This window comes from Trachypithecus francoisi, unplaced genomic scaffold (genome assembly GCF_009764315.1).
Source record: "Trachypithecus francoisi isolate TF-2019V2 unplaced genomic scaffold, Tfra_2.0 Lachesis_group8, whole genome shotgun sequence".
NCBI lineage: Eukaryota > Metazoa > Chordata > Mammalia > Primates > Cercopithecidae > Trachypithecus > Trachypithecus francoisi.
Genome location: NW_022681473.1, coordinates 18294136 through 18319229, shown reverse-complemented (window position 1 = coordinate 18319229; position 25094 = coordinate 18294136). Strand labels below are relative to the sequence as shown.

The 25094-nt window shown below is 46.6% G+C and overlaps 2 protein-coding genes across 20 annotated transcripts in view; one reads left to right on the top strand and one right to left on the bottom strand.

Moving 5' to 3' along the window:
* Window positions 1-261: 261 nt before the first annotated feature.
* HARBI1 (harbinger transposase derived 1) lies at window positions 262-15075 on the bottom strand. Of its 4 annotated transcripts, none has more exons than XM_033204900.1 (3): window positions 14700-15075; window positions 13387-14200; window positions 262-852 (listed from the first exon to the last, which is right to left on the bottom strand). In XM_033204900.1, the coding sequence occupies exons 2-3, from the start codon at window positions 14054-14056 to the stop codon at window positions 473-475; spliced, it is 1050 nt and encodes a 349-aa protein (XP_033060791.1). In that variant the 5' UTR covers window positions 14057-14200; window positions 14700-15075; the 3' UTR covers window positions 262-472. The 4 variants fall into 4 exon arrangements, with proteins under 4 accessions (XP_033060791.1, XP_033060788.1, XP_033060789.1 ...); XM_033204897.1 differs by having other exon boundaries at window positions 14926-15069; XM_033204898.1 differs by having other exon boundaries at window positions 14968-15062.
* Window positions 15076-15262: 187 nt separating this feature from the next.
* The window catches only part of ATG13 (autophagy related 13), a 67152-nt gene continuing 57320 nt past the window's right edge, over window positions 15263-25094 (top strand). For 9 of the 16 annotated variants that reach the window (XR_004435744.1, XR_004435742.1, XR_004435743.1 and 6 more), the window contains exon 1: window positions 15317-15686. The gene's annotated coding sequence lies outside the window, so the exon portion shown is untranslated. Of the gene's footprint in view, window positions 15687-16057; window positions 16174-24627; window positions 24787-25094 lie in introns of all 16 variants that reach the window. The other 7 variants (XM_033204882.1, XM_033204879.1, XM_033204888.1 and 4 more) reach the window with 5 other exon arrangements.

Here is a 25094-nt window from a genome sequence, read left to right as displayed (position 1 = left end):
GGCTGAGCGCAATGGCACGATCTTGGCTCCCCGCAACCTCTGCCTCCCAGGTTCGAGCGATTATCCTGCCTCAGCCTCCCAAGCAGCTGGGATTACAGGCACCTGCCACTTTTTAGTAGCGACAGGGTCTCACCATGTTGGCCAGGCTGGTCTTGAACTCCTGACCTTTACTATGACTTCGTAGCCACAATCATAAATGTTTGCAACCACTGAGCTTTCAAATTAGTGGTACTCAACCTGGAGTTCCCTGGACAGTAGGTATCCGCTGTCTTGGTTTCGGTTTAATGCATTTGCAAATGAATCAAGATATTCTGGCATAGCCCCAACCTTACCAAAACACACAGATTAAATGTCAGTTTATGACAAGTATCTGAATACTCAGTCATGCTAGATGATGGAACTGTGTAGAAGGTGATGAGGAAGAAAGTCTGTCACAACTCCTGGGAAGTCTCCCTCCTCTCCACCTTCTACATTAGCTAAAATGAGTGAGCATTAACTCCTGACGAATACGGTCAGCCTCTAAGTCCAGGGACTCCATGTGCTCATACTCTTCTTCAGGGGGCTGTTCCATGGGTCCTGTCATCGGAGAGGACCAAACATCCATCCCATGCTCCAGGGAGATGTTGTGGAGAACACAACAGGCCAAGATGATGTGGCTGGATTTCTCTGGTGAGTACTGCAGCGCCCCCTTGGATCCATCCAGGCAGCGGAATCGGGAGCAGAGGGTTCGGAAAGTCTTCTCAATCACACTGTGAGTTGCAGAATGGGCCATATTATAGCGATATTCTGCTGGAGTTTCAGGAATGTGAAGTGGGGTCATGAGCCAGGTTCGAAGAAAGAAGGAACTGTCACCTGTGGGGAAGACCCAAAGAAATCATAAGTGACTATAAGTGGAATACAAACAGGAAGCGAAATGCAGAAAACATATACTGACAATGGACAAGAAAATACAACAGCCTCTGGTGCCAAAGCACACTAGAAAAACCAAGCAGAAAAAAGAAATCATGCCAATGCCAGGAGCAGAAAGACACGAGTTCTGGCTGAGAATATTGTTGGTAAAAATTGACATAGAGAAAAACGCTGGCACCTAAAGGAAGCCAAATATGAAAGAATGTAAAAAGGAGGTGAAGGCACTGGAGGAAATAAAATTCCTGCATTTGGATGGGCGTGGTGACTCACGCCTGTAATCCCAGCACTTTGGGAGGCTGAGGCGGGTAGATCACCACCTGAGGTCAGGAGTTCAAGACCAGCCTGACCAACATGGGAGGCGGAGGTTGCAGTGAGCCAAAATCACGCCATTGTACTCCAATCCGGGCGACAAGCGCAAAACTCCATCTCAAATAAAATAAAATTCCTGCATTTTCCTAATATTGTTATTTAATAAAAGGCTTAATGAAACCAAATAAAACCAAATAGCATGCCAATCTTCAAAATCTCTAAAGAGCAAGAATGAAAGAGGAAAAAAGACAATTCAGCCGAGAGATCCCAAACACTTGTGAGGGAAAGTCTTAACTTTACCCTCAAAATTTCAAGTCTAAAAGCACTACCAAGGGATTTCAGGGGATTTCATGGACTATAGTAATTTATTCTCCCAGCGCTGAGAAGAATAAGATAAAAGTCCGAGCACTTATGGCAGAGATCAGAACTCAGGTGTTCTGCCTTCCTATATATCACAATTACTAGAACCATGCCTTTGTAAGAGGATTTCACATGAACAAAGAGAGCATACATATAATCATGCAAATAGTAATAGTGATAAGCAAATGAATTCAGAAGTCAATTAAAAAAATACACACGGCCGGGCGCGGTGGCTCAAGCCTGTAATCCCAGCACTTTGGGAGGCGGAGACGGGAGGATCATGAGGTCAGGAGATCGAGACCATCCTGGCTAACACGGTGAAACCCTGTCCCTACTAAAAAATACAAAAAAAACTAGCCAGGCGAGGTGGCGGGCGCCTGTAGTCCCAGCTACTCGGGAGGCTGAGGCAGGAGAATGGCATGAACCCGGGAGGTGGAGCTTGCAGTGAGCTGAGAGCCGGCCACTGCACTCCAGCCCGGGCGACAGAGCAAGACTCCGTCTCAAAAAAAAAAAATACACACAAGGCATTCTCCTTAAGTGACTTCTTTATCAAATGATCCCAGGAAGTGCTAACAAAACAACAACAACAAAAAACTGGGGTGCAATGTCCTGATACAACAGCACAATGTTAATATAATGTTTTCTTGTCCTGACTCACTGTCACTACATCTGGCAGATGAGATGTCCCACACAGAGGCAAAACCTCTTAGAAATTTGAGAGACAAATAGCCCCTGGAGTACCAGTTTGCATACCACTGTGTTCCAGCCCCACCGTCAATTTCAGTAAATCGTTCTGGACTGTTCAGACAGTGGTAGGCACTGTTCCCAACATACAGGGCTCATTTCTTTTAGGCGCTTACATTTATTTTTTTAGAGACAGAGTTTTGCTCTGTCACCCAGGCAGGAATGCAGTGGAGTGATAACAGTTCACTGCAGCCTCAACCTTCCAGCCTCCTACCTCAGCCTTCCGAATATCTGGGACCACGGGCATGTGCTACCATGCCTGGCAAATTTTTTTAATGTTTTCTAAAGAGGAGGTCTCATGATGTCACCTAGGCTGGTCTCTAAGTCCTGTGCCCAAGCAATCCACCCACCTCGACCTTGCAAAGCCCTGGGATTACGACGCCTAGCAGGAGCTTACATTTCTAAGAAATGGATTAACTGTAAATATCTAAGAAGTCTCTCTTTTTTTTTTTTTTTTTTTTTTTTGAGACAGAGTCTTGCTCTGTGGCCCAGGCTGGAGTGCAGTGGCCGGATCTCAGCTCACTGCAAGCTCCGCCTCCCGGGTTCCCGCCATTCTCCTGCCTCAGCCTCCCGAGTAGCTGGGACTACAGGTGCCGCCACCTCGCCCGGCTAATTGTATTTTTAGTAGAGACGGGGTTTCACCGTGTTAGCCAGGAGGGTCTCGATCTCCTGACCTCGTGATCCACCCGTCTCGGCCTCCCAAAGTGCTGGGATTACAGGCTTGAGCCACCGCGCCCGGCCTAAGAAGTCTCACAGAATTTTCAAATTTACTGTTTAGCTGACTTTTCCCCTCCCAAATATAACTTTTTATTTTTATTTTTTTTAGACAGAATCTGCTCTGTTGCCCAGGCTGGAGTATAGTGGTGCAATCTCAGCTCACGACCACCTCTGCCTCCCAGGTTTAAGCAATTCTCCTGCCTCAGCCTCCTGAGTAGCTGGTACTACAGGCACGTGCCACCACGTCCGGCTAATTTTTTGTGTTTTTAGTAGAGACAGGGTTTCACCATTTTGGCCAGGCTGGTCTCGATCTCCTGACCTCGTGATCTGCCCGCCTTGGCCTCCCAAAGTGCTAGGATTCCAGGCGTGAGCTACTGCGCCTAGCCCTTTTTTTTTTTTTTGAGACAGAGTCTCACTCTGTTGCCCAGGCTGGAGTGCAATGGCATGATCTCAGCTCACTGCAACCTCCACCTCCCAGGTTCAAATAATTCTCCTGCCTCAGCTTCCTGAGTAGCTGGGATTACAGGCACCTGTACCACGCCCGGCTAATTTTTATATTTTTAGTAGAGACGGGGTTTCACTATGCAGGCCAGGCTGGTCTCAAACTCCTGATTTCAGGCGATCCACCCCCTTCAGCTTCCCAAAGTGCTGGGATTACAGGTGTGAGACACTACACCTGGCCATAACCTTTTTTTTCATTGAACATAACCCTACTAAATAATGAATTTAAGAAACTGATGCTATAAATAATAGTGAAAAATAATATCCGTGACTCATTGAATGCCTACTGTGTAGCATGTACTGTGCTGGTAGTTTTTTTTTTTTTTTTTTTAGCTTTCTTGTCTTTTTCTTTTCTTTTTTTTGAGACGGAGTCTCACTCTGTCACCCAGGCTGCAGTGCAGTGGCACAATCTCGGCTCACTGCAATCTCTGCCTCCCAGGTTCAAGCAATTCTCCTGCCTCAGCCTCCCGAGTAGCTGGGACTACAGGCACGTGCCACTGTGACTGGCTAATTTTGGTATTTTTAGTAGAGATGGGGGGGGGGGTTCACCATGTTGGCCAGGCCGGTCTCGAACTCCCAACCTCAGATGATCCGCTCCCTTCAGCCTCCCAAAGTGCTGGGATTACAATCGTGAGCCACCATACCCTGGCCTAACTTTATTTTCAATATTTATTTAGTTTAGTTTAGTTTTATATTTTTGAGACAGAGTCTCACTCTGTCACCCACACTGAAGTGCAGTGGTATGATCATAGCTCACTGCAACCTCAAACTCCTAAGCTCAAGCAATCTTCCCAACACAGCCTCCTGAGTAGCTGGGATTACAGGCGCATGCCACAACATCCAGCTAATTTTTAAACTTTTTGTAGAGACAGGGTCTTGTTATGTTGCTAGGCTGATCCTGAACTCCTGGCCTCAAGCATTCCTCCCGCTTCAGGAGAACTCCCACCCGCTTCACCTCCCAAGGTGCTGAGATTACAGGCATGACCACCACACCCAGCTGGTACTCTTTAAAGATTATCAGGCTGGGCATGGTGGCTCATGCCCATAATTCCAGCACTTTGGGAGGCTAAGGCAGGCGGATAACCTGAGGTCAGGAGTTTGAGACCAGTCTGGTGAACATAGCAAAACCCCATCTCTACTAAAAATACAAAAGTCAGCCAGGCATGGTGGTGCATGCCTGTAGTCCTAGCTACTTGGGAGGCTGAGGTAGAACTGCTTGAATCTGGGAGGTGGAGGCTGCAGTAAGCCAAGATCACGCCACTGCACTCCAGCCTAGGCGACAGGGTGAGACTGTCTCCAAAAAAAAAAAGATTATCTCTTATTATGCAATCCCAACTCTGCTAGGTTAGATATTGAACTCATTTTTCAAATGAGAAGATCAAAGTATATGTCTGTCATCCTTTGATATGTCAGGCAAAGGAAAGACCTAGTCACTAAATGCTAATTTCAGACTCCAAATACTAAAACAAGAGCATAATAAAACAAGAGTATAATGCTGTAAAGGAGAATAAAGTAAGTATATAAGATGAATACTGAAACCTGGAGATGCTAAATGATACTTGTTAAAGTTTCTCTAGGAAATGGTATGAGTCTTAAACGGAGGAGATACACAGGAAATGCTAAAGGAGACCTTTTGTAAAATTGCTCTACCTCACTAAATGGTTATAAACCAAGCACCACTGGAAAACAGACACTCAAGAGGGGATTAGGATCAGAATTGCTAAACAGATTGCAATTGCTTATATGATCAGTCATCCACAAGGCATTCTGGCAGATCTTACCCAAAGCTGCTTAATAGGACTAGGCCAAGAGCTAACGAAATAAGAACTGAGGCTGAATTGTTTGCAGGAATAGGTATATTTAGAAGGGAATTTAGATAATGCATTCTGAAAGGACAGATGAGAATGAGGACAGGAATGGATAATATTGTAGGAAAAATAATGCTAAAAAAAAAAAAAGGGCTGGAGGATCACAGCTAGTTCTAGGTTTGAGAAATCTAGAACTGTTCCTCAAACCTAAGGGTTGTTTCTTAAAATACAATTAGGTGGCCGGGTGCAGGGCTTCACACCTGTAATCCCAGCACTTTGGGAGGCCATGGTGGGTGGATCACCTGAGGTCAGGAGTTTGAGACCAGCCTGACCAACATGGTGAAGCCCCATCTCTACTAAAACACAAAAATTAGCCGGGCGTGGTGGCGGGCACCTGTAATCTCAGCTACTCAGGAGGCTGAGGCAGGAGAATTGCTTGAATCCAGGAGGCATAGGTTGCAGTGAGCCGAGATCACTCCGTTGCACCGCAGCCTGGGCAACAAGAGCGAAACTCCGTCTCAAAAAAAAACGACGACGACAAAAATACAATTAGCCATCTATTCTCTCTTTCGTTAACATCTTGTCATTCCTTATAATCCTGCCAATCTTCCCATAATTACTCCCATTGTCCACACAACCTCTAGAGACCAGCGTTTTCCAAATCTGTCTATTCATATGAATTATTCAAGGTCTCTCTCTGTTGCCCAGACTGGAGTGCAATGGCACGATCATATCTCACTGCAGTTTTGAACTTCTGGGCTCAAGTGATCCTCCCAAGTCAGCCTCCTAAGTAAGCTGGGACTACAGGCACACGTCACCATGCCTGGCAATTTAAAAAAAAAATTTTTTTTTGAGCCCAGGCTGGAGTACAGTCGTAGAATCTCGGTTCACTGCAACCTCCCCCTCCCGGGTTCAAGCAATTCTCCTGCCTCAGCTGCCCGAGTAGCTGGGATTACAGGCATGCACCACCATGCCCAGCTAATTTTGTATTTTTAGTAGAGACATGGTTTCACCATGTTGGCCAGGCTGGTCTTGAACTCCCAACCTCAGGTGACCTGCCTGTCTCCGCCTCCCAAAGTGTTAGGATTACAGGCTTGAGCCACCCCGCCTGATAATTTTTTTTTTTTTTCCGAGACAAAGTTTCACTGTTGTCCCCCAAGCTGGAGTGCAATGGCGTGATCTCAGCTCACTGCAACCTCCGCCTCCCAGGTTCAAGCGATTCTCCTGCCTCAGCCTCCCGAGTAGCTGGGATTATAGGCGCGTGCCACCAAACTTGGCTAATTTTTGTATTTTTAGTAGAGATGGGATTTCACCATCTTGGCCAGGCTGGTCTCAAACTTCTGACCTCAGGTGATCCGCCTGCCTCAGCCTCCAAAATTGCTGGGATTTAGCACCTGGCTAAAATTAGCACCAGGCTAATTTTCCTACTTTTAGTAGAGATGGGGTTTCACCATCTTGGCCAGGCTTATCTTGAACTCCTGACCTCATTATCCACCTGCCTCGGCCTCCCAAAGTGCTGGGATCACAGGTGTGAGCCACCTTTTTTTTTTTTTTTTTTAAGATGGAGTCTCACCGGGTCATCCAGACTGGAATGCAGAGGCACGATTTCCGCTCACTGCAACCTCCATCTACCAGGATCAAGTAATTCTCCTGCATCAGCCTCCTGAGTAGCTGGAATCACAGGCTCATGCCACCACGCCCGGCTAATTTTTGTATATTTAGTAGAGACGGGATTTCACCATGTTGACCAGAGGAGTCCTGACCTCAAGTGATCCACCCACCTCGGCCTCCCAAAATGCTGGGATTACAGGCATGAGCCACCACGCCCAGCCTAAGGAAATCAGTTTCTACATCTTCAACTTCCACAGGTATATTCGAAGCTTTCTTAGTGCCTCATACCAAAACTAGCTTTAATAAATACTTGCTGACCAGACACAGTGGCTCATATCTGTAATCCCAGCACTTTGGGAGGCTGAGGTGGACCAGCTGAGCTCAGGAGTTTGAGACCTGCCTGGTCAACACAGTGAGACCCGGACTCTTACTTTTTTGAGAGTAAGTCTCACTCATTGCCCAGGCTACAGTGCAATGGTGCAATCTCGGCTCACTGCAACCTCCACCTCCCGGGTTCAAGCGATTCTCCTGCCTCAGCCTCCTGAGTAGCTAGGATTACAGGTGCCCACCACCATGCCTGGGTAATTTTTGTATTTTTGGTAGAGACAGGGTTTCACCATGTTGGCCAGGCTGGTCTCAAACTCCTGACCTTAGGTGATCCGCCTGCTTTGGCCTCCCAAAGTGCTGGGATTACAGGCATGACCCACAGTGCCCAGCCAAAAAATTTTTAAAAAATTAGTCAGAGGCCGGGCGCGGTGGCTCAAGCCTGTAATCCCAGCACTTTGGGAGGCCGAGACGGGCGGATCATGAGGTCAGGAGATCGAGACCATCCTGGCTAACACCGTGAAACCCCGTCTCTACTAAAAAAATACAAAAAACTAGCCGGGCGAGGTGGCGGGCGCCTGTGGTCCCAGCTACTCGGGAGGCTGAGGCAGGAGAATGGCGTGAACCCGGGAGGCGGAGCTTGCAGTGAGCTGAGATCCGGCCACTGCACTCCAGCCTGGGCGACAGAGCGAGACTCCGCCTCAAAAAAAAAAATAAAAAAATTAGTCAGGCATGATGGCAAGCACCTATGCTCCCAACTACTTGGTAGACTGATGTGGGAGGATCAACTGAGCCCAGGAGGTCAAGGCTTCAATGAGTTGTAATCATGCCAGTGCACTCCAGCATGGGTGACAGAGTGAGACCCTGTCTCAAAAATGTATGTGTATATATATAATATAATAAACAGGCCGGGCGCGGTGGCTCACACCTGTAATCCCAGCACTTTGCGAGGCCGAGGCAGGTGGATCACGAGGTCAGGAGATCCAGACCATCCTGCCTAACACGGTGAAACCCCATTTCTACTAAAAATACAAAAAATTAGCTGGGTGTGGTGGCGGGCACCTGTAGTCCCAGTTACTCGGGAGGCTGAGGCAGGAGAATGGTGTGAACCCGGGAGGCAGAGCTTGCAGTGAGCCGAGCTCACGCCACTGCACTCCAGCCTCGGTGACAGAGCGAGACTCCATCTCAAAAAAATATAAAAAATAAACATTTGTTAAATGTTGCTACAGTATCCTTTTTTCCCACTCCTACTCTTTCTGTAGAGAGGGGAATCAGCAGTTATTTATCAGAATTTTTACTAATTTTCAATTATGTACTATAAGCAATGTAAAAAACTACTTTAAAGCCATAATTCCAACTGAATCTTGGATCCCAAGGTGGGAAGAAAAAGAAAATCACTACCTCCTACGTGATCTTGAAGTCCTTACAAGGAATATTTGCCAAATCGAGTAATTCGTACTATGATCTCATTTAAACACTGAAACACAAGGGATTTAAATGTTATGTGCCTCAGTCTCTTCTTTTGTAAAAATGTTAATATTATTATTTAACTCTTAAAGAGTTTTTATAAGCATTAAGTGATATAACTGATGCAAAATGCTTACAATATTGCCTGTCAAATTCTAAGGGCTAAGTTTTAGCTGGCTTAATAGTTAGGGAACTGGGCAGGGTGCAGTAGCTCATGCCTGTAATTCCAGCAATTTGGGAGTACGAGGTGGGCTAACTGCTTGAGCCTAAGGGTTCGAGACCAGCCTGGGCAGCATGACAAAACACCAAATTTACCAAAAATACAAAAATTAGCCCCACATGGTGGTATGCATCTGTAGTCCCAGCTACTCAGTAGGCTGAGGTAGGAGGATAAATTGAGTCCAGGAGGTCAAGGCTGCAGTGAGTCATAATCACACCACTGCACTCCAGCCTGGGTGACAGAGTGAGACCCTGTCACCAAAAAAAAAAAAAAAAAAAATTGGGGGGAACCAAAGTGAAGAGATTCATAAGAAATCAGCTTGGAACCCAAGTAGCCCCACAGCTATAGAAGAAACGGCCAGATGAGACAATTGCAAAATAGACTTTCCCACACTTCTTGGTGTGAGTTGTCTGAAATAAAATCTGAAAGCTCAAAATAGGCAAAAGGTATGTTTAAGATAAAGGTCCAGTAGAGTAGCAAGAAGGTGGCGCACTAAAAATGGTATGGAGAAGCAAAAATCAAGAAATTCACTAAGCTCCAAGATACTACACGTGGTACCCTGGCAACTCTACACCCATCAGTGTCGTCTTCGCCCACTTGGAACATGGGAGGTTTCTCTATAAAGTGCTAGTAAATATGTTAAAGAGAAATATTTCTTGAGCATCAACTCATAGTAAGCACTGTGCTATGAGCATGTGCAGTGTAGATATGATTAGTGGTTGTGATTAGTTGGGTGTGGTGGTGTATGTCTGTGATACCAGCTACTGGTACTATGAGCCTGGGCTGAGGCCAGAGGATTGCTTGAGGCCAGGAGTTCGAGACTAGCCTAGGCAACATAACAAGACCCAATCTCAAAAAAACAAAAGTTAGAGAAGTCTTCCAATCCTTCACATAGCTTTCATCTCTCATATGTTGTATACAAGATAACCCTTGTCCTGATGCTCACATAAAAGTAGCACATAAAAAAAAAACAACCCAAAAAACTAAGCTGCTGGGTTCAAGGGTTTTATCACTACTAACTGCACTCCTCAAAGCTATACAGTCACCTTGGTTCACACTGCTTACTGTTGAATAGATTCTTGTCCTACTCATAACAGTAAGCCAGTCTTTCCAATGGAACTCGGGCAGGTCTGTGAAGTAAGTTGATACCATAAGAATTGTGTACATGCATTGTCTACTATCATTTTTATGCAGATATCACAGTGACAATCAATAACGCAAAAATAATTTCTTGCTTTTTTTTTTTTTAGATGGAGTTTCGTTCTTGTTGCCCAGGTTGGAGTGCAATGGTATGATCTCGACTCACTGTAACCTCTGCCTCCCGGGTTCCAGCAATTCACCTGCCTCAGCCTCCCAAGTAGCTGAGATTATAGACCCCTGCCACCACGCCCAGCTAATTTTTTGTATTTTTAGTAGAGAAGGGGTTTCACACCATTTTGGCCAGGCTGGTCTTGAACTCCTGACATCAGGTGATCCGCCTGCCTCGGCCTCCGAAAGTGCTGGGATTACAGGCATGAGCCACTGACCTGGCCTTTTTTTTTTTTTTTTTTTGAGATGGAGTCTTGCTCCACCGCCCAGGCTGGAGTGCAGTGGTGAGATCTCAGCTCACTGCAACCTCCGCCTCCTGGGCTCAAGCAATTCTCCTGCCTCAGCCTCCCAAGTAGCTGGGACTACAAGTATGTGCCACCAGGCCCGGCTAAATTTTGTGTTTTTAGTAGAGAAGGGGTTTGAACACGTTGGCCAGGCTGGTTTTGAACTCCAACTCTTGACCTCAGATGATCCACCGCTTTGGTCTCCCAAAGTGCTGGGATTACAGGCATAAGCCATCACGCCCAGCCACATTTGTGTATCTGTACAATACTTTATAGGGAACTCTCATATATATTACCTAATCCTCACAATAGATATTACTGTGGTTGGTGTCAGATTAATCATTTTACAGACAATTAACAGAGCCAGATAAGGCTCAATTGTATGGATGTACAATACTTAAACAATTCTGGACAATCCTGATAAGTATGTTGGCTTTTTTTTTTTTTTTTTGAGACGGAGTCTGGCTCTGTTGCCTAGGCTGGAGTGCAGTGGCATGATCTCGGCTCACTGCAACCTCCACCTCCCAGGTTCAAGCAATTCTCCTACCTCAGCCTCCTGAGCAGCTGGGATTACAGACGTGTGCCACCACGCCCTGGTAATTTTTGTATTTTTAGTAGAGGAGGGGTTTCACTATGTTGGCCAAGCTGGTCTTGAACGCCTGACCTCAGGTGATACGCCCTCCATGGCCTCCCACAGTGTGGGGATTATAGGCGTGAGCCATCGTGTCCAGCAGTATTTTGGCTTTATTTCAGGGGATTGTTTTATTTATTTGTTTACTTATTTATATTATTACTTTTCTGAAAGACACTGTCTCACTTTGTTGCCCAGGCTGATCTCGAGCTCCTGGATTCAAGTGACCCTCTCACCTTGACTTCCCAAAGTGCTGAGATTACGGGCAGGAGCCACCGCACCCAGACAGGATTGTTTTTGTAAGGTTGTTTTTGTTGCTGCAGCTATTGTTTGCAATAAAAATTCTTGTATGCAATTTTGTTTTGCATATGTATAAATCTATACCTGTAAGATAAATTCTTAGGAGTAGAAGAGCTGGGTGAAATAACATAAAATACATTTGTTAATATATATGTATTTTTGGCTGGGCACAGTGGCTTACGCCTGTAATCCCAGCACTTTGGGAGGCTGAGATGGGCAGATTACCTGAGGTTGGGAGTTAGAGACTAGCCTGACCAACATGGTGAAACCCATCTCTACCAAAAATACAAAATTAGCTGGGCGTGGTGGTGCATGCCTATAATCCCAGCTACTCAGGAGGCTGAGGCAGGAGAATTGCTTGAACCTAGGAGGCGGAGGTTGCGGTGAGCCGAGATCGCGTCATTGCACTCCAGCCTGGGCAACAAGAGCAAAACTCTGTCTCAAAAAATAATAATAATAGGCCGGGCGCGGTGGCTCAAGCCTGTAATCCCAGCACTTTGGGAGGCCGAGACGGGTGGATCGCGAGGTCAGGAGATCGAGACCATCCTAGCTAACACGGCGAAACCCCGTCTCTACTAAAAAATAGAAAAAAACTAGCCGGGCGAGTTGGCGGGCGCCTGTAGTCCCAGCTACTCGGGAGGCTGAGGCAGGAGAATGGCGTAAACCCGGGAGGCGGAGCTTGCAGTGAGCTGAGATCCGGCCACTGCACTCCAGCCTGGGCGACTGCGAGACTCCGTCTCAAAAAAAAAAAAAAAAAAAAATAATAATAATAATAATATTTTTTACTTTGGGTGTGGTGGCTCACAGTCACATTCCCAGAGCTTTGAGAGGCCGAAATGGGAGGATAGCTTGAGGCCAGGAGCTCAAGACTAGTCTGGTCAACATAGTGAGACTCTGACTCTACACAAAATAAAAAAATTAAAATAAAATAAGAAAAAAATGTTTAATTGTTTTGGAGACAGCATCTTGCTATCTTGCTCAGGCTGGTCTCAAGGTCCAGGCTCAAGTGATCCTCTTGCCTTAGCCTCCCCGGTAGTTGGAATTACAATTACCAGTTGTACTAGTTCGTGCCACTGTGCTGGCTCTAATAGTATGCTTTAAAGTTTTAATAGTGTCTATTAAATGTTGATTTTTAAAAAATTAAGGCTAAGAAAATTCTCACCTGAGGTCTCATAAAAAAGTGACAGGACTGAGATTCAGCTCTACAGACTCCCATATCTCATTCTACTCCACTACATAATTTTTCTTTTTATTTTTTTTTGAGACAGGGTTTCGCTCTTGTTGCCCAAGCTGGAGCGCACTGGCGCGATCTCGGCTCACTGCAACCTCTGCCTCCTGGGTTCAAGCGATTCTCCTGCCTCAGCCTCCAGAGTGGTTGGGATTGCAGGCATGCGCCACCACGGCCAGTTAATTTTGTATTTTTAGTATAGACAGGGTTTCTCTATGTTGGTCAGGCTGGTCTTGAACTCCCAACCTCAGGTGATCTGCCTACCTCGGCCTCCCAAACTGCTGGGATTACAGGCATGAGCTACCCACTCAGCCACTTTTCTTTTTTTTTTTTGAGATGCACTTTTTGCTCTGTTGCCCAGGCGGGGGTGCAATGGTGCCATCTCGGCTCACTGCAACCTCTGCATCCTGGGTTCAGGCGATTGTCCCGCCTCAGCCTCCCAAGTAGCTAGGACTAAAGGCGCCTGCCACCATGCTCAGACAATTTTGTATTTTCAGTAGAGACGAAGTTTCACCATGTTGGCCAGGCTGCTTTCCAACTCTTGACCTCAGGTGATCCACCACCTCAGCCTCCCAAAGTGCTGGGGCTGTGTGAACTACTGCCCCCGGCCTACATAACTTTTCTATGCCTCCAAACAAAATGAAAATTCACACTTGCAAACTTACCCAGAAGCCAGCTATCTTTGTGCATACCAGCTTCAAATTGACTACTGAGGGAAGACTGCTGCAGCACGGCGCAGTCCTGTAGGCTGCCTGGCCAGTTTGTCTCCACGGTCATTAGTGCCCCTCTAATGTCACATACCATCAGGCAGTTTAAAGAATGCAGGCCTTTTCGGTTCACATAGGAGAGGTCTTCAGCATTTGGTGCCTTGATGGCCACATGGATACAGTCAACTATCCCCATCACCCCTGGCATCCCTGCCAACCCATAGAATTCATCCTTCAGAGCCTGTAGGGAGGCTTCATCAGCTGGAAAGCGAATGAACTGTGAGGCCCTTTCCACAAGTGCTTCGGTGACATTGGCAACACAACGACTCATAGACGCCTGACTGATTCCAATGGCATCTCCCATTCGAGTCTGGAAGGAACCTGAGGTATAAAAACCCAATGCTGCAAGGATCTGTGTCTCTGGGCTAATAGCCCTGGATCGCTGAGTAGGCCTAGAAAGATTCGCCCCCAAGAGCTCCACCAAGTAATAAATGAACTGTCGCGGAAACCCATACATGGACATCAAGTATTCATCAGACACATCATCCAGCTTAAAACGGTCCAATGTCCGGTGACCACGGCCATACAGCAAGAGGTCACAGTCAAGCACTGTTATTGGTATAGCCATGGTAAATGTGAAAGTTGTCTCTCTTCTCTGCTTTTTCTGAACTGTTTCCAATGAAGATGTTGGTGCAAGAAGGTATTTTTAAGAAAGTATCAGAATCCAACAGCTAACCACAGTTAAATGGCTCTGCCATTTATAATCTTCTCTCTGTAAATGTTAAAAGAAAAAACATTAGAAACCTACCAAAGACTTTAAAGTGACTCAAAGGCTGGAGCAGCTCCTTTTCTGCAAATTTCCATTTTGTTGAGGCAAAACCTACTGTACTTACAACTCTGGATTTTTCTCCACTAACTCATGGCTGCACGACAGGCTTGCTCTGATTGAAGGATAATGGGAATTTAACCTTTGTGGCTCATTTAATGCCTGGCATTTCAATTGAGAACACCAAAAGAATAATGGAGGTGATGACAATTATTCACAAGGTAAAAGAGGTCAGCTCCTAACTATATAGGCCAAGAAGCAGCTGGCATATGTCATAACCACCTTGGGTAAGAATTGGTCACGGGTTTCATTATCCAAAAACTTCTGGTTCTACCTGATAAGTACAGGACAAATGCTGGGGTGCTCAAACCAGTCTAACAAGAAAAGAAGGGGCCAAAAAAAAAAAACCAACAACAAGGTCCACAACCCAGCCTTATGGATGTACACTGTGTGCTGTAACAAAAGGCTTTTCCCTCACTCCAAGAACTCCAAATCGTGAAGCTGAGGGCCAGGAAGTAGGGAAGACCAGGCACATTGGAAGTCGGGAGCTAAAAAGAGGCTGGCCGAACCAGGTTTGGGAGGCGACTCCGCCACTTTTAAAGGGCACCCTAAAAACGGATGTCAAAGTCTGATTGCGCCGGCCACTCAGTTAGCCCAGACCCGTCACCCACCTCTCCGCGGCTGCCAGGTTAACAGCCACACTCCCCACCCACCTAGCCGGGTTGGACCCTCCTCCGGAACCGGCTACTGCACACAGGCCGCCACGGCGCGCAACAGCGGCACCGCCCCTTCCGCGTCAGGGCCCGCCCCACGCCGCGTCCTCACTGCCGCTGCCACCGCGACCTGCGGTTCGTCCCCGCATATTCCACACATCACCCGAACGGTCTCTCTCTCTCAAACACCCCCTTCCGTCTTTATTTTATCTTGAGTCGCTTAGAAAGATTAGAGAACAAAGCTTACGTGGAAAGAAAATCAACTTTCATGGATATTTTGAGGACTAAAAGAATAAATAGGGCATCCTTACTGTAGCGAAAGTGCGACTAAGGTTAGGCATCTGGATTTCCCCCATAGCCCTCTTCCACCCCCCCGCCCCCGGCCATTACCGAAGCGGATGAAAACAAACACTAACGATGGCGGCGCCGGAGAGCGACCGGCTGCTGGGCTTAAGGCAGGAGTGACCGCTTAACCAGTAAGGGAAGCACTGAAGAGCGCCAGTCGACGTGGGTGCGACAACTCGCGGAGTCCTAAGAGCAAAACGTCTGGGGCCTGCGAGCCAGGACGCTTCTGAAGCCTTAGGTGTCTATCGGCGACGTGTACGGTCACTGCAGCCCCGGAGCGCGGAACCCTCAGCCAGGAGGCGCGGCTGGCCGGTCCCAGGTCCCGGCCTCCGTAATGAGAGCCCGGAGCCACACTTTGTGCCGCAGCTTCGCAGGTACTAACTTTTGGGGGGGATACCCCGAGATCTCTCAGCGCCCCCGGGTGGGAGGCTATGGATCTGCGTCCCCTTGGCTGCTGCTTCGTGGAAGTCGAAGGAGATTAGCCACGGTTCAATCCCGTGGGCCTTTGAGTTTTCTGTGGGAAATTGGGTTGGTCTAGGCCCCGTTGGCCCCTGCTTGTTGGACAGAGAATCCCCTCCACCCCTAGAGGTTTCCTCTCTACTTTTTCTGCTCTTTGGGTTAGGTCGTCAGGCGTTTTGGAGGTAATTTGGGGGGCCATAACTCCGGGGTTGGGTGCCAGTATGAGTGAGGTAGAGTTTCATTCAATCAAGATTTGTTGAGTGCCAAATATGTACTCCGCGTGTAGGTGAGGGTGACTGTTGACTAGTGAAAAAAGGGACCCAAGGTTCACGACTGTCTTCTTACTGTCGGTGGAACGACCTGTGGAAACCTGCGATCCATTCTCATTAAGTAAATCTCTGGGTAAGTGGCTAACCACCTTCTTGAGCTCATCACTAATTCATCTCAGTTTTCACTTTTCCAGTGAGTTCCCAGTTAGCTTGATCAATTCGGCGTAGCGTTTCACTTTTAGTATTTCTTTGTTCTCTCACCACCCCACAGCCCAAAAGAAAAAAGATTTTAAAAAATTACCTATTTTCGCCGGGCGCGGTGGCTCAAGCCTGTAATCCCAGCACTTTGGGAGGCCGAGACGGGCGGATCACGAGGTCAGGAGATCGAGACCATCCTGGCTAACACAGTGAAACCCCGTCTCTACTAAAAAATACAAAAAACTAGCTGGGCGTGGTGGCGGGCGCCTGTAGTCCCAGCTACTCGGGAGGCTGAGGCAGGAGAATGGCGTAAACCCGGGAGGCGGAGCTTGCAGTGAGCTGAGATCCGGCCACTGCACTCCAGCCTGGGCGACACAGCGAGACTCCGTCTCAAAAAAATAAATAAATAAAATAAAATAAAATAATTACCTATTTTCTCATTACACACTTAGTTTAAAACTCATCTCGTAAGGTGATAGAATTTATTGGACACCTTTAGTGGGAAAGTATTATAATAAGCAACAACAGACTCTTCCTTTACACTAAATTAGCTTCCAGATTTTGTGTGTTATTTTATGGCTGTTAGTCCTTTTCATGTGTGCATGTAGTGGCTCCAGCTCAGTTATAAGGTTTGTTGTTGTTGTTTTCAACTCTCCATTTATCAGCTCAGGTGAAGTCTTAATTTTTCAGATTTAAAAATTTTTACTATTAGGGATAAAGTATTGCTCTGTCACCCAAGCTGGAGTACAGTGGCGCCTTCGTAGCTAACTTTAACCTCAAACTCCTAGGCTCAGGGAATCATCCCACCTCAGCCTTCCAAAGTGTTGGGATTACATACATAAACCACAGAGTCGGGCCCAGGAGCTTAATCTCAAAGGAAGTTTACCTGAACTATAGGTGTGGAATATTCGAAAGTAACTTCCAGCATGGGATGTGGAGCTAAGTAAGATGAATTTACATAAACCATCATTTTTCCTGCATGTGTTTAGCGGAGGACAGTGCATAGAGTTGCTGGTCATTGCTTCCTATCAAATTGTGGAAACCAATAAAAACTGAAAGTATTCTATGAGAGAATAGAGGTACTATAGCTAGGAAGAATGCAAAGGAGGCTTTCCAGAGGGAATCAAACCTTTGTAAAGTTTGGGTTTAAAATCTTTAAAAGGATTTTAAGTCTCTAAAAGGATTTAAAGGTTATTTCAAATAATTAGCTGCTTTTTTTTTAATGTCCTTGGAAGGTAGATTTCTTGCCTTTTTTTTTTTTTTTTTTTTGAGATGGAGTTTCACTCTTGTTGCCCAGGCTAGAGTGCAATGCGCGATCTTGGCTCACCGCAACCTCCGCCTCCCGGGTTCAAGCGATTCTCCTGCCTCAGCCTCCTGAGTAGCTGGGATTACAAGCATTTGCCAGCACACCCAGATAATTTTGTATTTTTAGTAGAGATGGGGTTTTTCCATGTTAGTCAGGCTGTTATTGAACTCCCGACCTCAGGTTATCCGCCCGCCTTGGCCTCCTGAAGTGCTGAGATTACAGACATGAGCCACCATGCCCAGCCAATTTCTTGCTTTTAACTAAAGAGTAAATGCGGGCCAGTTTATTAAAAATCCTCCGAAGGGGCCAGGCAGGGTGGCTCACGCCTGTAATCCCAGCACTTTGGGAGGCTGAGGCAGGCGAATCACGAGGTCAGAAGTTCAAGATCAGCCTGGCCAACATGGTGAAACCCCCGTCTCTACTAAAAATACAAAAAATTAGCTGGACGTGGTGGTGGGCGCCTGTAATCCAGCTGCTCGGGTGATTGAGGCAGGAGAATCGCTTGAACCCAGGAGGCGGAGGTTGCGATGAGCCCTAGGTCATGCCACTGCACTCCAACCCGGGAGACAATGCCCCTCTGTCTCAAAAAAAAAAAAAAAATCCTCTGAGGACCAGTATAGGTTACATAGGCAATTTGTCTGTTTTTGTTTTGTTTTGTTTGCAATGGAGTTTCACTCTTGTTGCCCACGCTGGAGGACAGTGGCATGATCTCGGCACACTACAACAACCTCTGCCTCCCGAGTTGAAGCAATTCTCCTGCCTCAGCCCGAGTAACAGGGATTACAGGCACCCACCACCACGACTGGCTAATTTTTTGTATTTTTAGTAGAGATGGGGTTTCACCATGTTGGCCAGGCTGGTCTCCAACTCCTGACCTCAGGTGATCCACCCGCCTCGGCCTCCCAAAATGCTGGAATTACAGGCATGAGCCACTGCACCAGGCCTGGCAATCTGTCTTATCCTGGTATTTTTTTGCATGACCTTGGTCATAACAGAAGGGATGAGAATGTGAATTACCACTGCTTAGAAAAACAACTCAGTTGGGCTGGGCATGGTTGTTCAAACCTGAAACCCTAGCACTTTGGGAGACTGAGGCCGGCAGATCACCTGAGGTCGGAAGTTTGAGACCAGCCTGGCCAACATGGAGAAACCCTGTTTCTACTAAAAATACAAAAATACCCAGGCGTGGTGGCACGTGCCTGTAATCCTAGCTATTCGGGAGGCTGAGACAGGAGGATTGCTTGAACTGGGGAGGCAGAGGTTTCTGTGAGCCGAGATCATGCCATTGCATTCCAGCCTGGGCAACGAGCAAAAACTCCGTCTCGAAAGAAAAACGAATCAATTAACATGCATGGTTGACTTAACAGGGTCTCCTCAGTAAAAGTAAAGGTAAATCAAGAATTCATAGAAGTCATAACTTACAGAAACCTCCTGTGGAGCAGAAAAATAAAATGAAAAAAGTAATAACTTAGTATTGCTGTTTTGGAAAATGCTGCTTTCACTTTTGATTCATACACGTGAAAGAAATGGTAAAGAGATAGTTAAGAATCATTTTACTTTTTTTTTCTTTCTTTCTTTCTTTTTTTTTTTTTTTTTTTTTTTTTGAGATAGAATCTCACTCTGTCACCCAGGCTGGAGTGCAGTGGCCGGATCTCAGCTCACTGCAAGCTCCGCCTCCCGGGTTTATGCCATTCTCCTGCCTCAGCCTCCCGAGTAGCTGGGACTACAGGCGCCCACCACCACGCCTGGCTAGTTTTTTGTATTTTTTTAGTAGAGACAGGGTTTCACCGTGTTAGCCAGGATGGTCTCGATCTCCTGACCTCGTGATCCGCCCATCTCGGCCTCCCAAAGTGCTGGGATTACAGGCTTGAGCCACTGCGCCCGGCCTCTTTTTTTTTTTTTAATACAGAGTCTTGCTCTGTTGCCCAGGCTGGAGTGTAGTGGCGCAATCTCAGCTCCCTGCAACCTCTGCCTCCCAGGTTTAAGCGATTCTCCTGCCTCAGCCTCCTGAGTAACTGGGGTTACAGGTGCGCACCATCACGCCCGGCTAATTTTTGTATTTTTAGTAGAGGCGGGGTTTCTCTATGTTGGTCAGGCTGGTCTCCAACTCCTGACCTAGTGATCCACCCACCTCGGCCTCCCAAAGTGTTGGAATTATAGACATGAGCCACCGCGCCCAGCCATATTTGCTTATTATTTTGAGTTGTTGATACTTTCTTTTTACATGAAGTCTGTAGTTTATAAAAGGATGAATTTGTCTACTTAAGAGTGGGGGGGAAGAGTTACGGGTGTGTACTGGCAGTAGGCTGTGGATTCGGAGCTGTGAAAGCTTCTCCCAAGCTATTCAGTCTTGTTTCTGTCTGTTTCTTGGGGTTTCAGTGTTTCTAAACTAAGTTTTAGGTTAATATCTTGGGTTTTCATTTCCTTATGCATGTAGGTAGTTTGATTATGGATCTTACATTTATGTGCTCTTCTGACTTGTGCTTTTAATGTTTTGAGAGGAACTTGCCCACCTCTCAACATTGCCATGATAGATGGCAGACCTCTTTGTGGCTTCTCCAGGATTCTTTGAGCATCTGTGATCAAGGAAAGGAGCACTTGGCTTCGGGGCTTTATGCAGGGTACAGTGCTTTTACCTGCCTATAAGGTTAAGGTCATATCTCCCAACCCTATTCTTACTCTCATATGTTTGTCAAAAGGACCTAACCCTTGTCCCTTGTAGGCCTCAGTTCCCTGGCATCAGATTTCTCTTACGTCTGTAGCTTTCATTGTACTCTGTATGGAATCTGGGATATCTCCCGTTTTTCTAGTTCAGCTGTGTGTCAGAACATTTTTATTGTCATTTTATCTACATCTTTATGTGTTTGTAGTGACGGGGGAACTGACAGCATTAGTTCAGTCCACCCTGTTGAAGAAAGGCTACTTAAGATTTTTTTTTTTTTTTTGGAGATGGAGTTTTGCTCTGTTGCCCAGGCTGGAGTGCAGTAAAGCAATCTCAGCTTACTGCAACCTCTGCCTCCCAGGTTCAAGCGATTCTCTTGCCTCAGCTTCCCATGGAGCTGGGATTACAGGTGCCTGCCTCCACACCTGGCTAATTTTTTGCATTTTTAGTAGAGACAGGGTTTTACCATGGTGGTCAGGCTGGTCTTGAACTTCTGTCCTCAGGTAATCCACCTGCTTCAGCCTCCCAAAGTGCTGTGATTACAGACATGAGCCACTGTACATGGCCTGCTTCAGAGATTTTTTTTTTTTTTTTTTTTTTGCCAAAGTCTTGCTCTGTTGCTCAGGCTGGAGTGCAATGATGTGATCTTGGCTCACTGCAACCTCTGCCTCCTGGGTTGAGGGGATTCTCCTGCCTCAGCCTGCTGAGTAGCTGGACTACAGGCGCCCACCACCACGCCTGGCTAGTTTTTTGTATTTTTTTAGTAGAGACAGGGTTTCACCGTGTTAGCCAGGATGGTCTCGATCTCCTGACCTCGTGATCCGCCCATCTCGGCCTCCCAAAGTGCTGGGATTACAGGCTTGAGCCACTGCGCCCGGCCTCTTTTTTTTTTTTTAATACAGAGTCTTGCTCTGTTGCCCAGGCTGGAGTGTAGTGGCGCAATCTCAGCTCCCTGCAACCTCTGCCTCCCAGGTTTAAGCGATTCTCCTGCCTCAGCCTCCTGAGTAACTGGGGTTACAGGTGCGCACCATCACGCCCGGCTAATTTTTGTATTTTTAGTAGAGGCGGGGTTTCTCTATGTTGGTCAGGCTGGTCTCCAACTCCTGACCTAGTGATCCACCCACCTCGGCCTCCCAAAGTGTTGGAATTATAGACATGAGCCACCGCGCCCAGCCATATTTGCTTATTATTTTGAGTTGTTGATACTTTCTTTTTACATGAAGTCTGTAGTTTATAAAAGGATGAATTTGTCTACTTAAGAGTGGGGGGGAAGAGTTACGGGTGTGTACTGGCAGTAGGCTGTGGATTCGGAGCTGTGAAAGCTTCTCCCAAGCTATTCAGTCTTGTTTCTGTCTGTTTCTTGGGGTTTCAGTGTTTCTAAACTAAGTTTTAGGTTAATATCTTGGGTTTTCATTTCCTTATGCATGTAGGTAGTTTGATTATGGATCTTACATTTATGTGCTCTTCTGACTTGTGCTTTTAATGTTTTGAGAGGAACTTGCCCACCTCTCAACATTGCCATGATAGATGGCAGACCTCTTTGTGGCTTCTCCAGGATTCTTTGAGCATCTGTGATCAAGGAAAGGAGCACTTGGCTTCGGGGCTTTATGCAGGGTACAGTGCTTTTACCTGCCTATAAGGTTAAGGTCATATCTCCCAACCCTATTCTTACTCTCATATGTTTGTCAAAAGGACCTAACCCTTGTCCCTTGTAGGCCTCAGTTCCCTGGCATCAGATTTCTCTTACGTCTGTAGCTTTCATTGTACTCTGTATGGAATCTGGGATATCTCCCGTTTTTCTAGTTCAGCTGTGTGTCAGAACATTTTTATTGTCATTTTATCTACATCTTTATGTGTTTGTAGTGACGGGGGAACTGACAGCATTAGTTCAGTCCACCCTGTTGAAGAAAGGCTACTTAAGATTTTTTTTTTTTTTTGGAGATGGAGTTTTGCTCTGTTGCCCAGGCTGGAGTGCAGTAAAGCAATCTCAGCTTACTGCAACCTCTGCCTCCCAGGTTCAAGCGATTCTCTTGCCTCAGCTTCCCATGGAGCTGGGATTACAGGTGCCTGCCTCCACACCTGGCTAATTTTTTGCATTTTTAGTAGAGACAGGGTTTTACCATGGTGGTCAGGCTGGTCTTGAACTTCTGTCCTCAGGTAATCCACCTGCTTCAGCCTCCCAAAGTGCTGTGATTACAGACATGAGCCACTGTACATGGCCTGCTTCAGAGATTTTTTTTTTTTTTTTTTTTTGCCAAAGTCTTGCTCTGTTGCTCAGGCTGGAGTGCAATGATGTGATCTTGGCTCACTGCAACCTCTGCCTCCTGGGTTGAGGGGATTCTCCTGCCTCAGCCTGCTGAGTAGCTGGGACTACAGGCACATTCCACCACACTCAGCTACTTTTTGTATTTTTGGTAGAGATGGGGTTTCGCCATATTGCCCAGGGTGGTCTTGAACTCCTGGACTAAAGCCATCCACCTGTCTCAGCCTCCCAAAGTGCTAGGATTACAGGCATGAGCCTCCGCGCCTGGTCTCACTCATGTTTATCATGGCTTAATGCATTAAAGTCTTTGCCACCTTCATTCTTTTTTTTTAATCCAGAAACATTTTAATCTGTTAAAAAACAAAGCAAAGGCCAGGCGCGGTGTCTCATGCCTGTAATCCCAGCACTTTGGGAGGCCGAGGCGGGCGGATCACAAGGTCAGGAGATCGAGATCATCCTGGCTAACACGGTGAAACCGCCGTCTCTACTAAAAATACAAAAAAAAAAAAGCCGGGCATGGTAGCGGGCGCCTGTAGTCCCAGCTACTCAGGAGGCTGAGTCAGGAGAATGGCATGAACCCAGGAGGCGGAGCTTGCAGTGAGCCAAGATCGCGCCACTGCACTCCAGCCTGGGTGACAGAGCGGAGACTCCATCTCAAAAAGAAAAAAACAAAGCAAAACAAACAAACGACAAAAACCCAAAACCACTTTGCTCCTTTTCACAATAGTGCGCATTTATACCATAATTTAGTTACAGCTACAAAACATCAGAAGATTTCTTTTTTAATGTATCTTATCTATGGAATTAAAAAAAAAATTTGTGTGTACCCTTCTAGTCTTTAATTGGTGAAATACGTCCCAAAAAAGAAACTATTGCATTTAAGCCACATCACCAAAAAACAAAACGCAAAACAAAAAAAACAAAACCAACCGAGCATAATAACCGTTTTACTGATGTGTCTTTTTTTTTTTTTTTTTTTTTGAGACGGAGTCTCGCTGTTTCGCCCAGCCTGGAGTGCAGTGGCGCGATCTCGGCTCACTGCAAGCTCCGCCTCCCGGGTTCCCGCCATTCTCCCGCCTCAGCCTCCAAGTTGCTGGGACTACAGGCGCCCGCCACCGCGCCCGGCTAGTTTTTTGTATTTTTAGTAGAGACGGGGTTTCACCGTGTTAGCCAGGAGGGTCTCGATCTCCTGACCTCGTGATCCACCCGCCTCGGCCTCCCAAAGTGCTGGGATTACAGGCTTGAGCCACTGCGCCCGGCCTTACTGATGTGTCTTACAGATTGACATGACCAAAGCCATATGTTTTCATTTAATTTCCATTTCCCCCTCCCACAACATGCACCAATTGAATATATGCTCTGGGAGCCATAAAATTACCAAACATCTGCCTCTTCAAAAGAATGCATTAAAATATATATATATATATATATTTTTTTTTTTTTTTGAGATGGAGTCTGACTTTGTCGCCCAGGCTGGAGTGCAGTGGTGCAATCTCGGCTCACTGCAAGCTCCGCCTCCCAGGTTCATGCCATTCTCCTGCGTCAGCCTCCCGAGTAGCTGGGACTACAGGCGCCCGCCAGCACATCCAGCTAATTTCGTATTTTTAGTAGAGACGGGGTTTCACTGTGTTAGCCAGGATGATCTCCATCTCCCGACCTTGTGATCTGCCCGCTTCGGCCTCCCAAAGTGCTGGGATTACAGGCGTGAGCCACCGTGCCCGGCCAAGAATGCATTAAAATATTTAAAGAATTTTTTGTTGTTTAAAAGGTGAAAAAATGTAAACAAGAAACTGATTCACTCCCTTACTTCATACATTCACAATCTAAACCAAAAACGAATTTTTTTTTTTTTGAGACGGAGTCTCATTCTGTCGCCCAGGCTGGAGTGCAGTGGCGCGATCTCGGCTCACTGCAAGCTCCGCCTCCAGGGTTCACGCCATTCTCCTGCCTCAGCCTCCGGAGTAGCTGGGACTACAGGCGCCTGCCACTTCGCCCGGCTAGTTTTTTGTATCTTTTAGTAGAGACGGGGTTTCACCGTGTTAGCCAGGATGGTCTCGATCTCCTGACCTTGTGATCCGCCCGTCTCGGCCTCCCAAAGTGCTGGGATTACAGGCTTGAGCCACCGCGCCCGGCCCCGGCTGATTTTTTGTATTTTTAGTGGAGACGGGATTTCACCGTGTTAGCCAGGATGTTCTCCATCTCCTGACCTGATCCGCCCGCCTCGGCCTCCCAAAGTGCTGGAACTACAGGCGTGAGCCATCTCACCCGGCAAAAACGAAATTTTAAAAGCAAGAAGAAACTACTGCTGCAAGTTTTTGTAAGTCCGTTTTCTCTGTACACGCAAACTGCTCACTACTGAAGGGAAAAAAATATATAATCCATGGTGTCTGCTGATTCAAAAGGGAGAAACAAAGTTGTCATTTAGTATCCAAAAACTGATACATGTATGTTCTGCTTTTATAACGTATATTTTTCTCTTTGCTCTTTTTCATATCCAAAACTTGTACGTGCTATTTTAGGGGCACCGCAGATTAGATTCCAACACTTGGTGAACAGAATTCACAAGCTGTGACAAAACTGACAAAACTCTGTCATCTTTGGGGTGCAATTTTGTTTATATACACT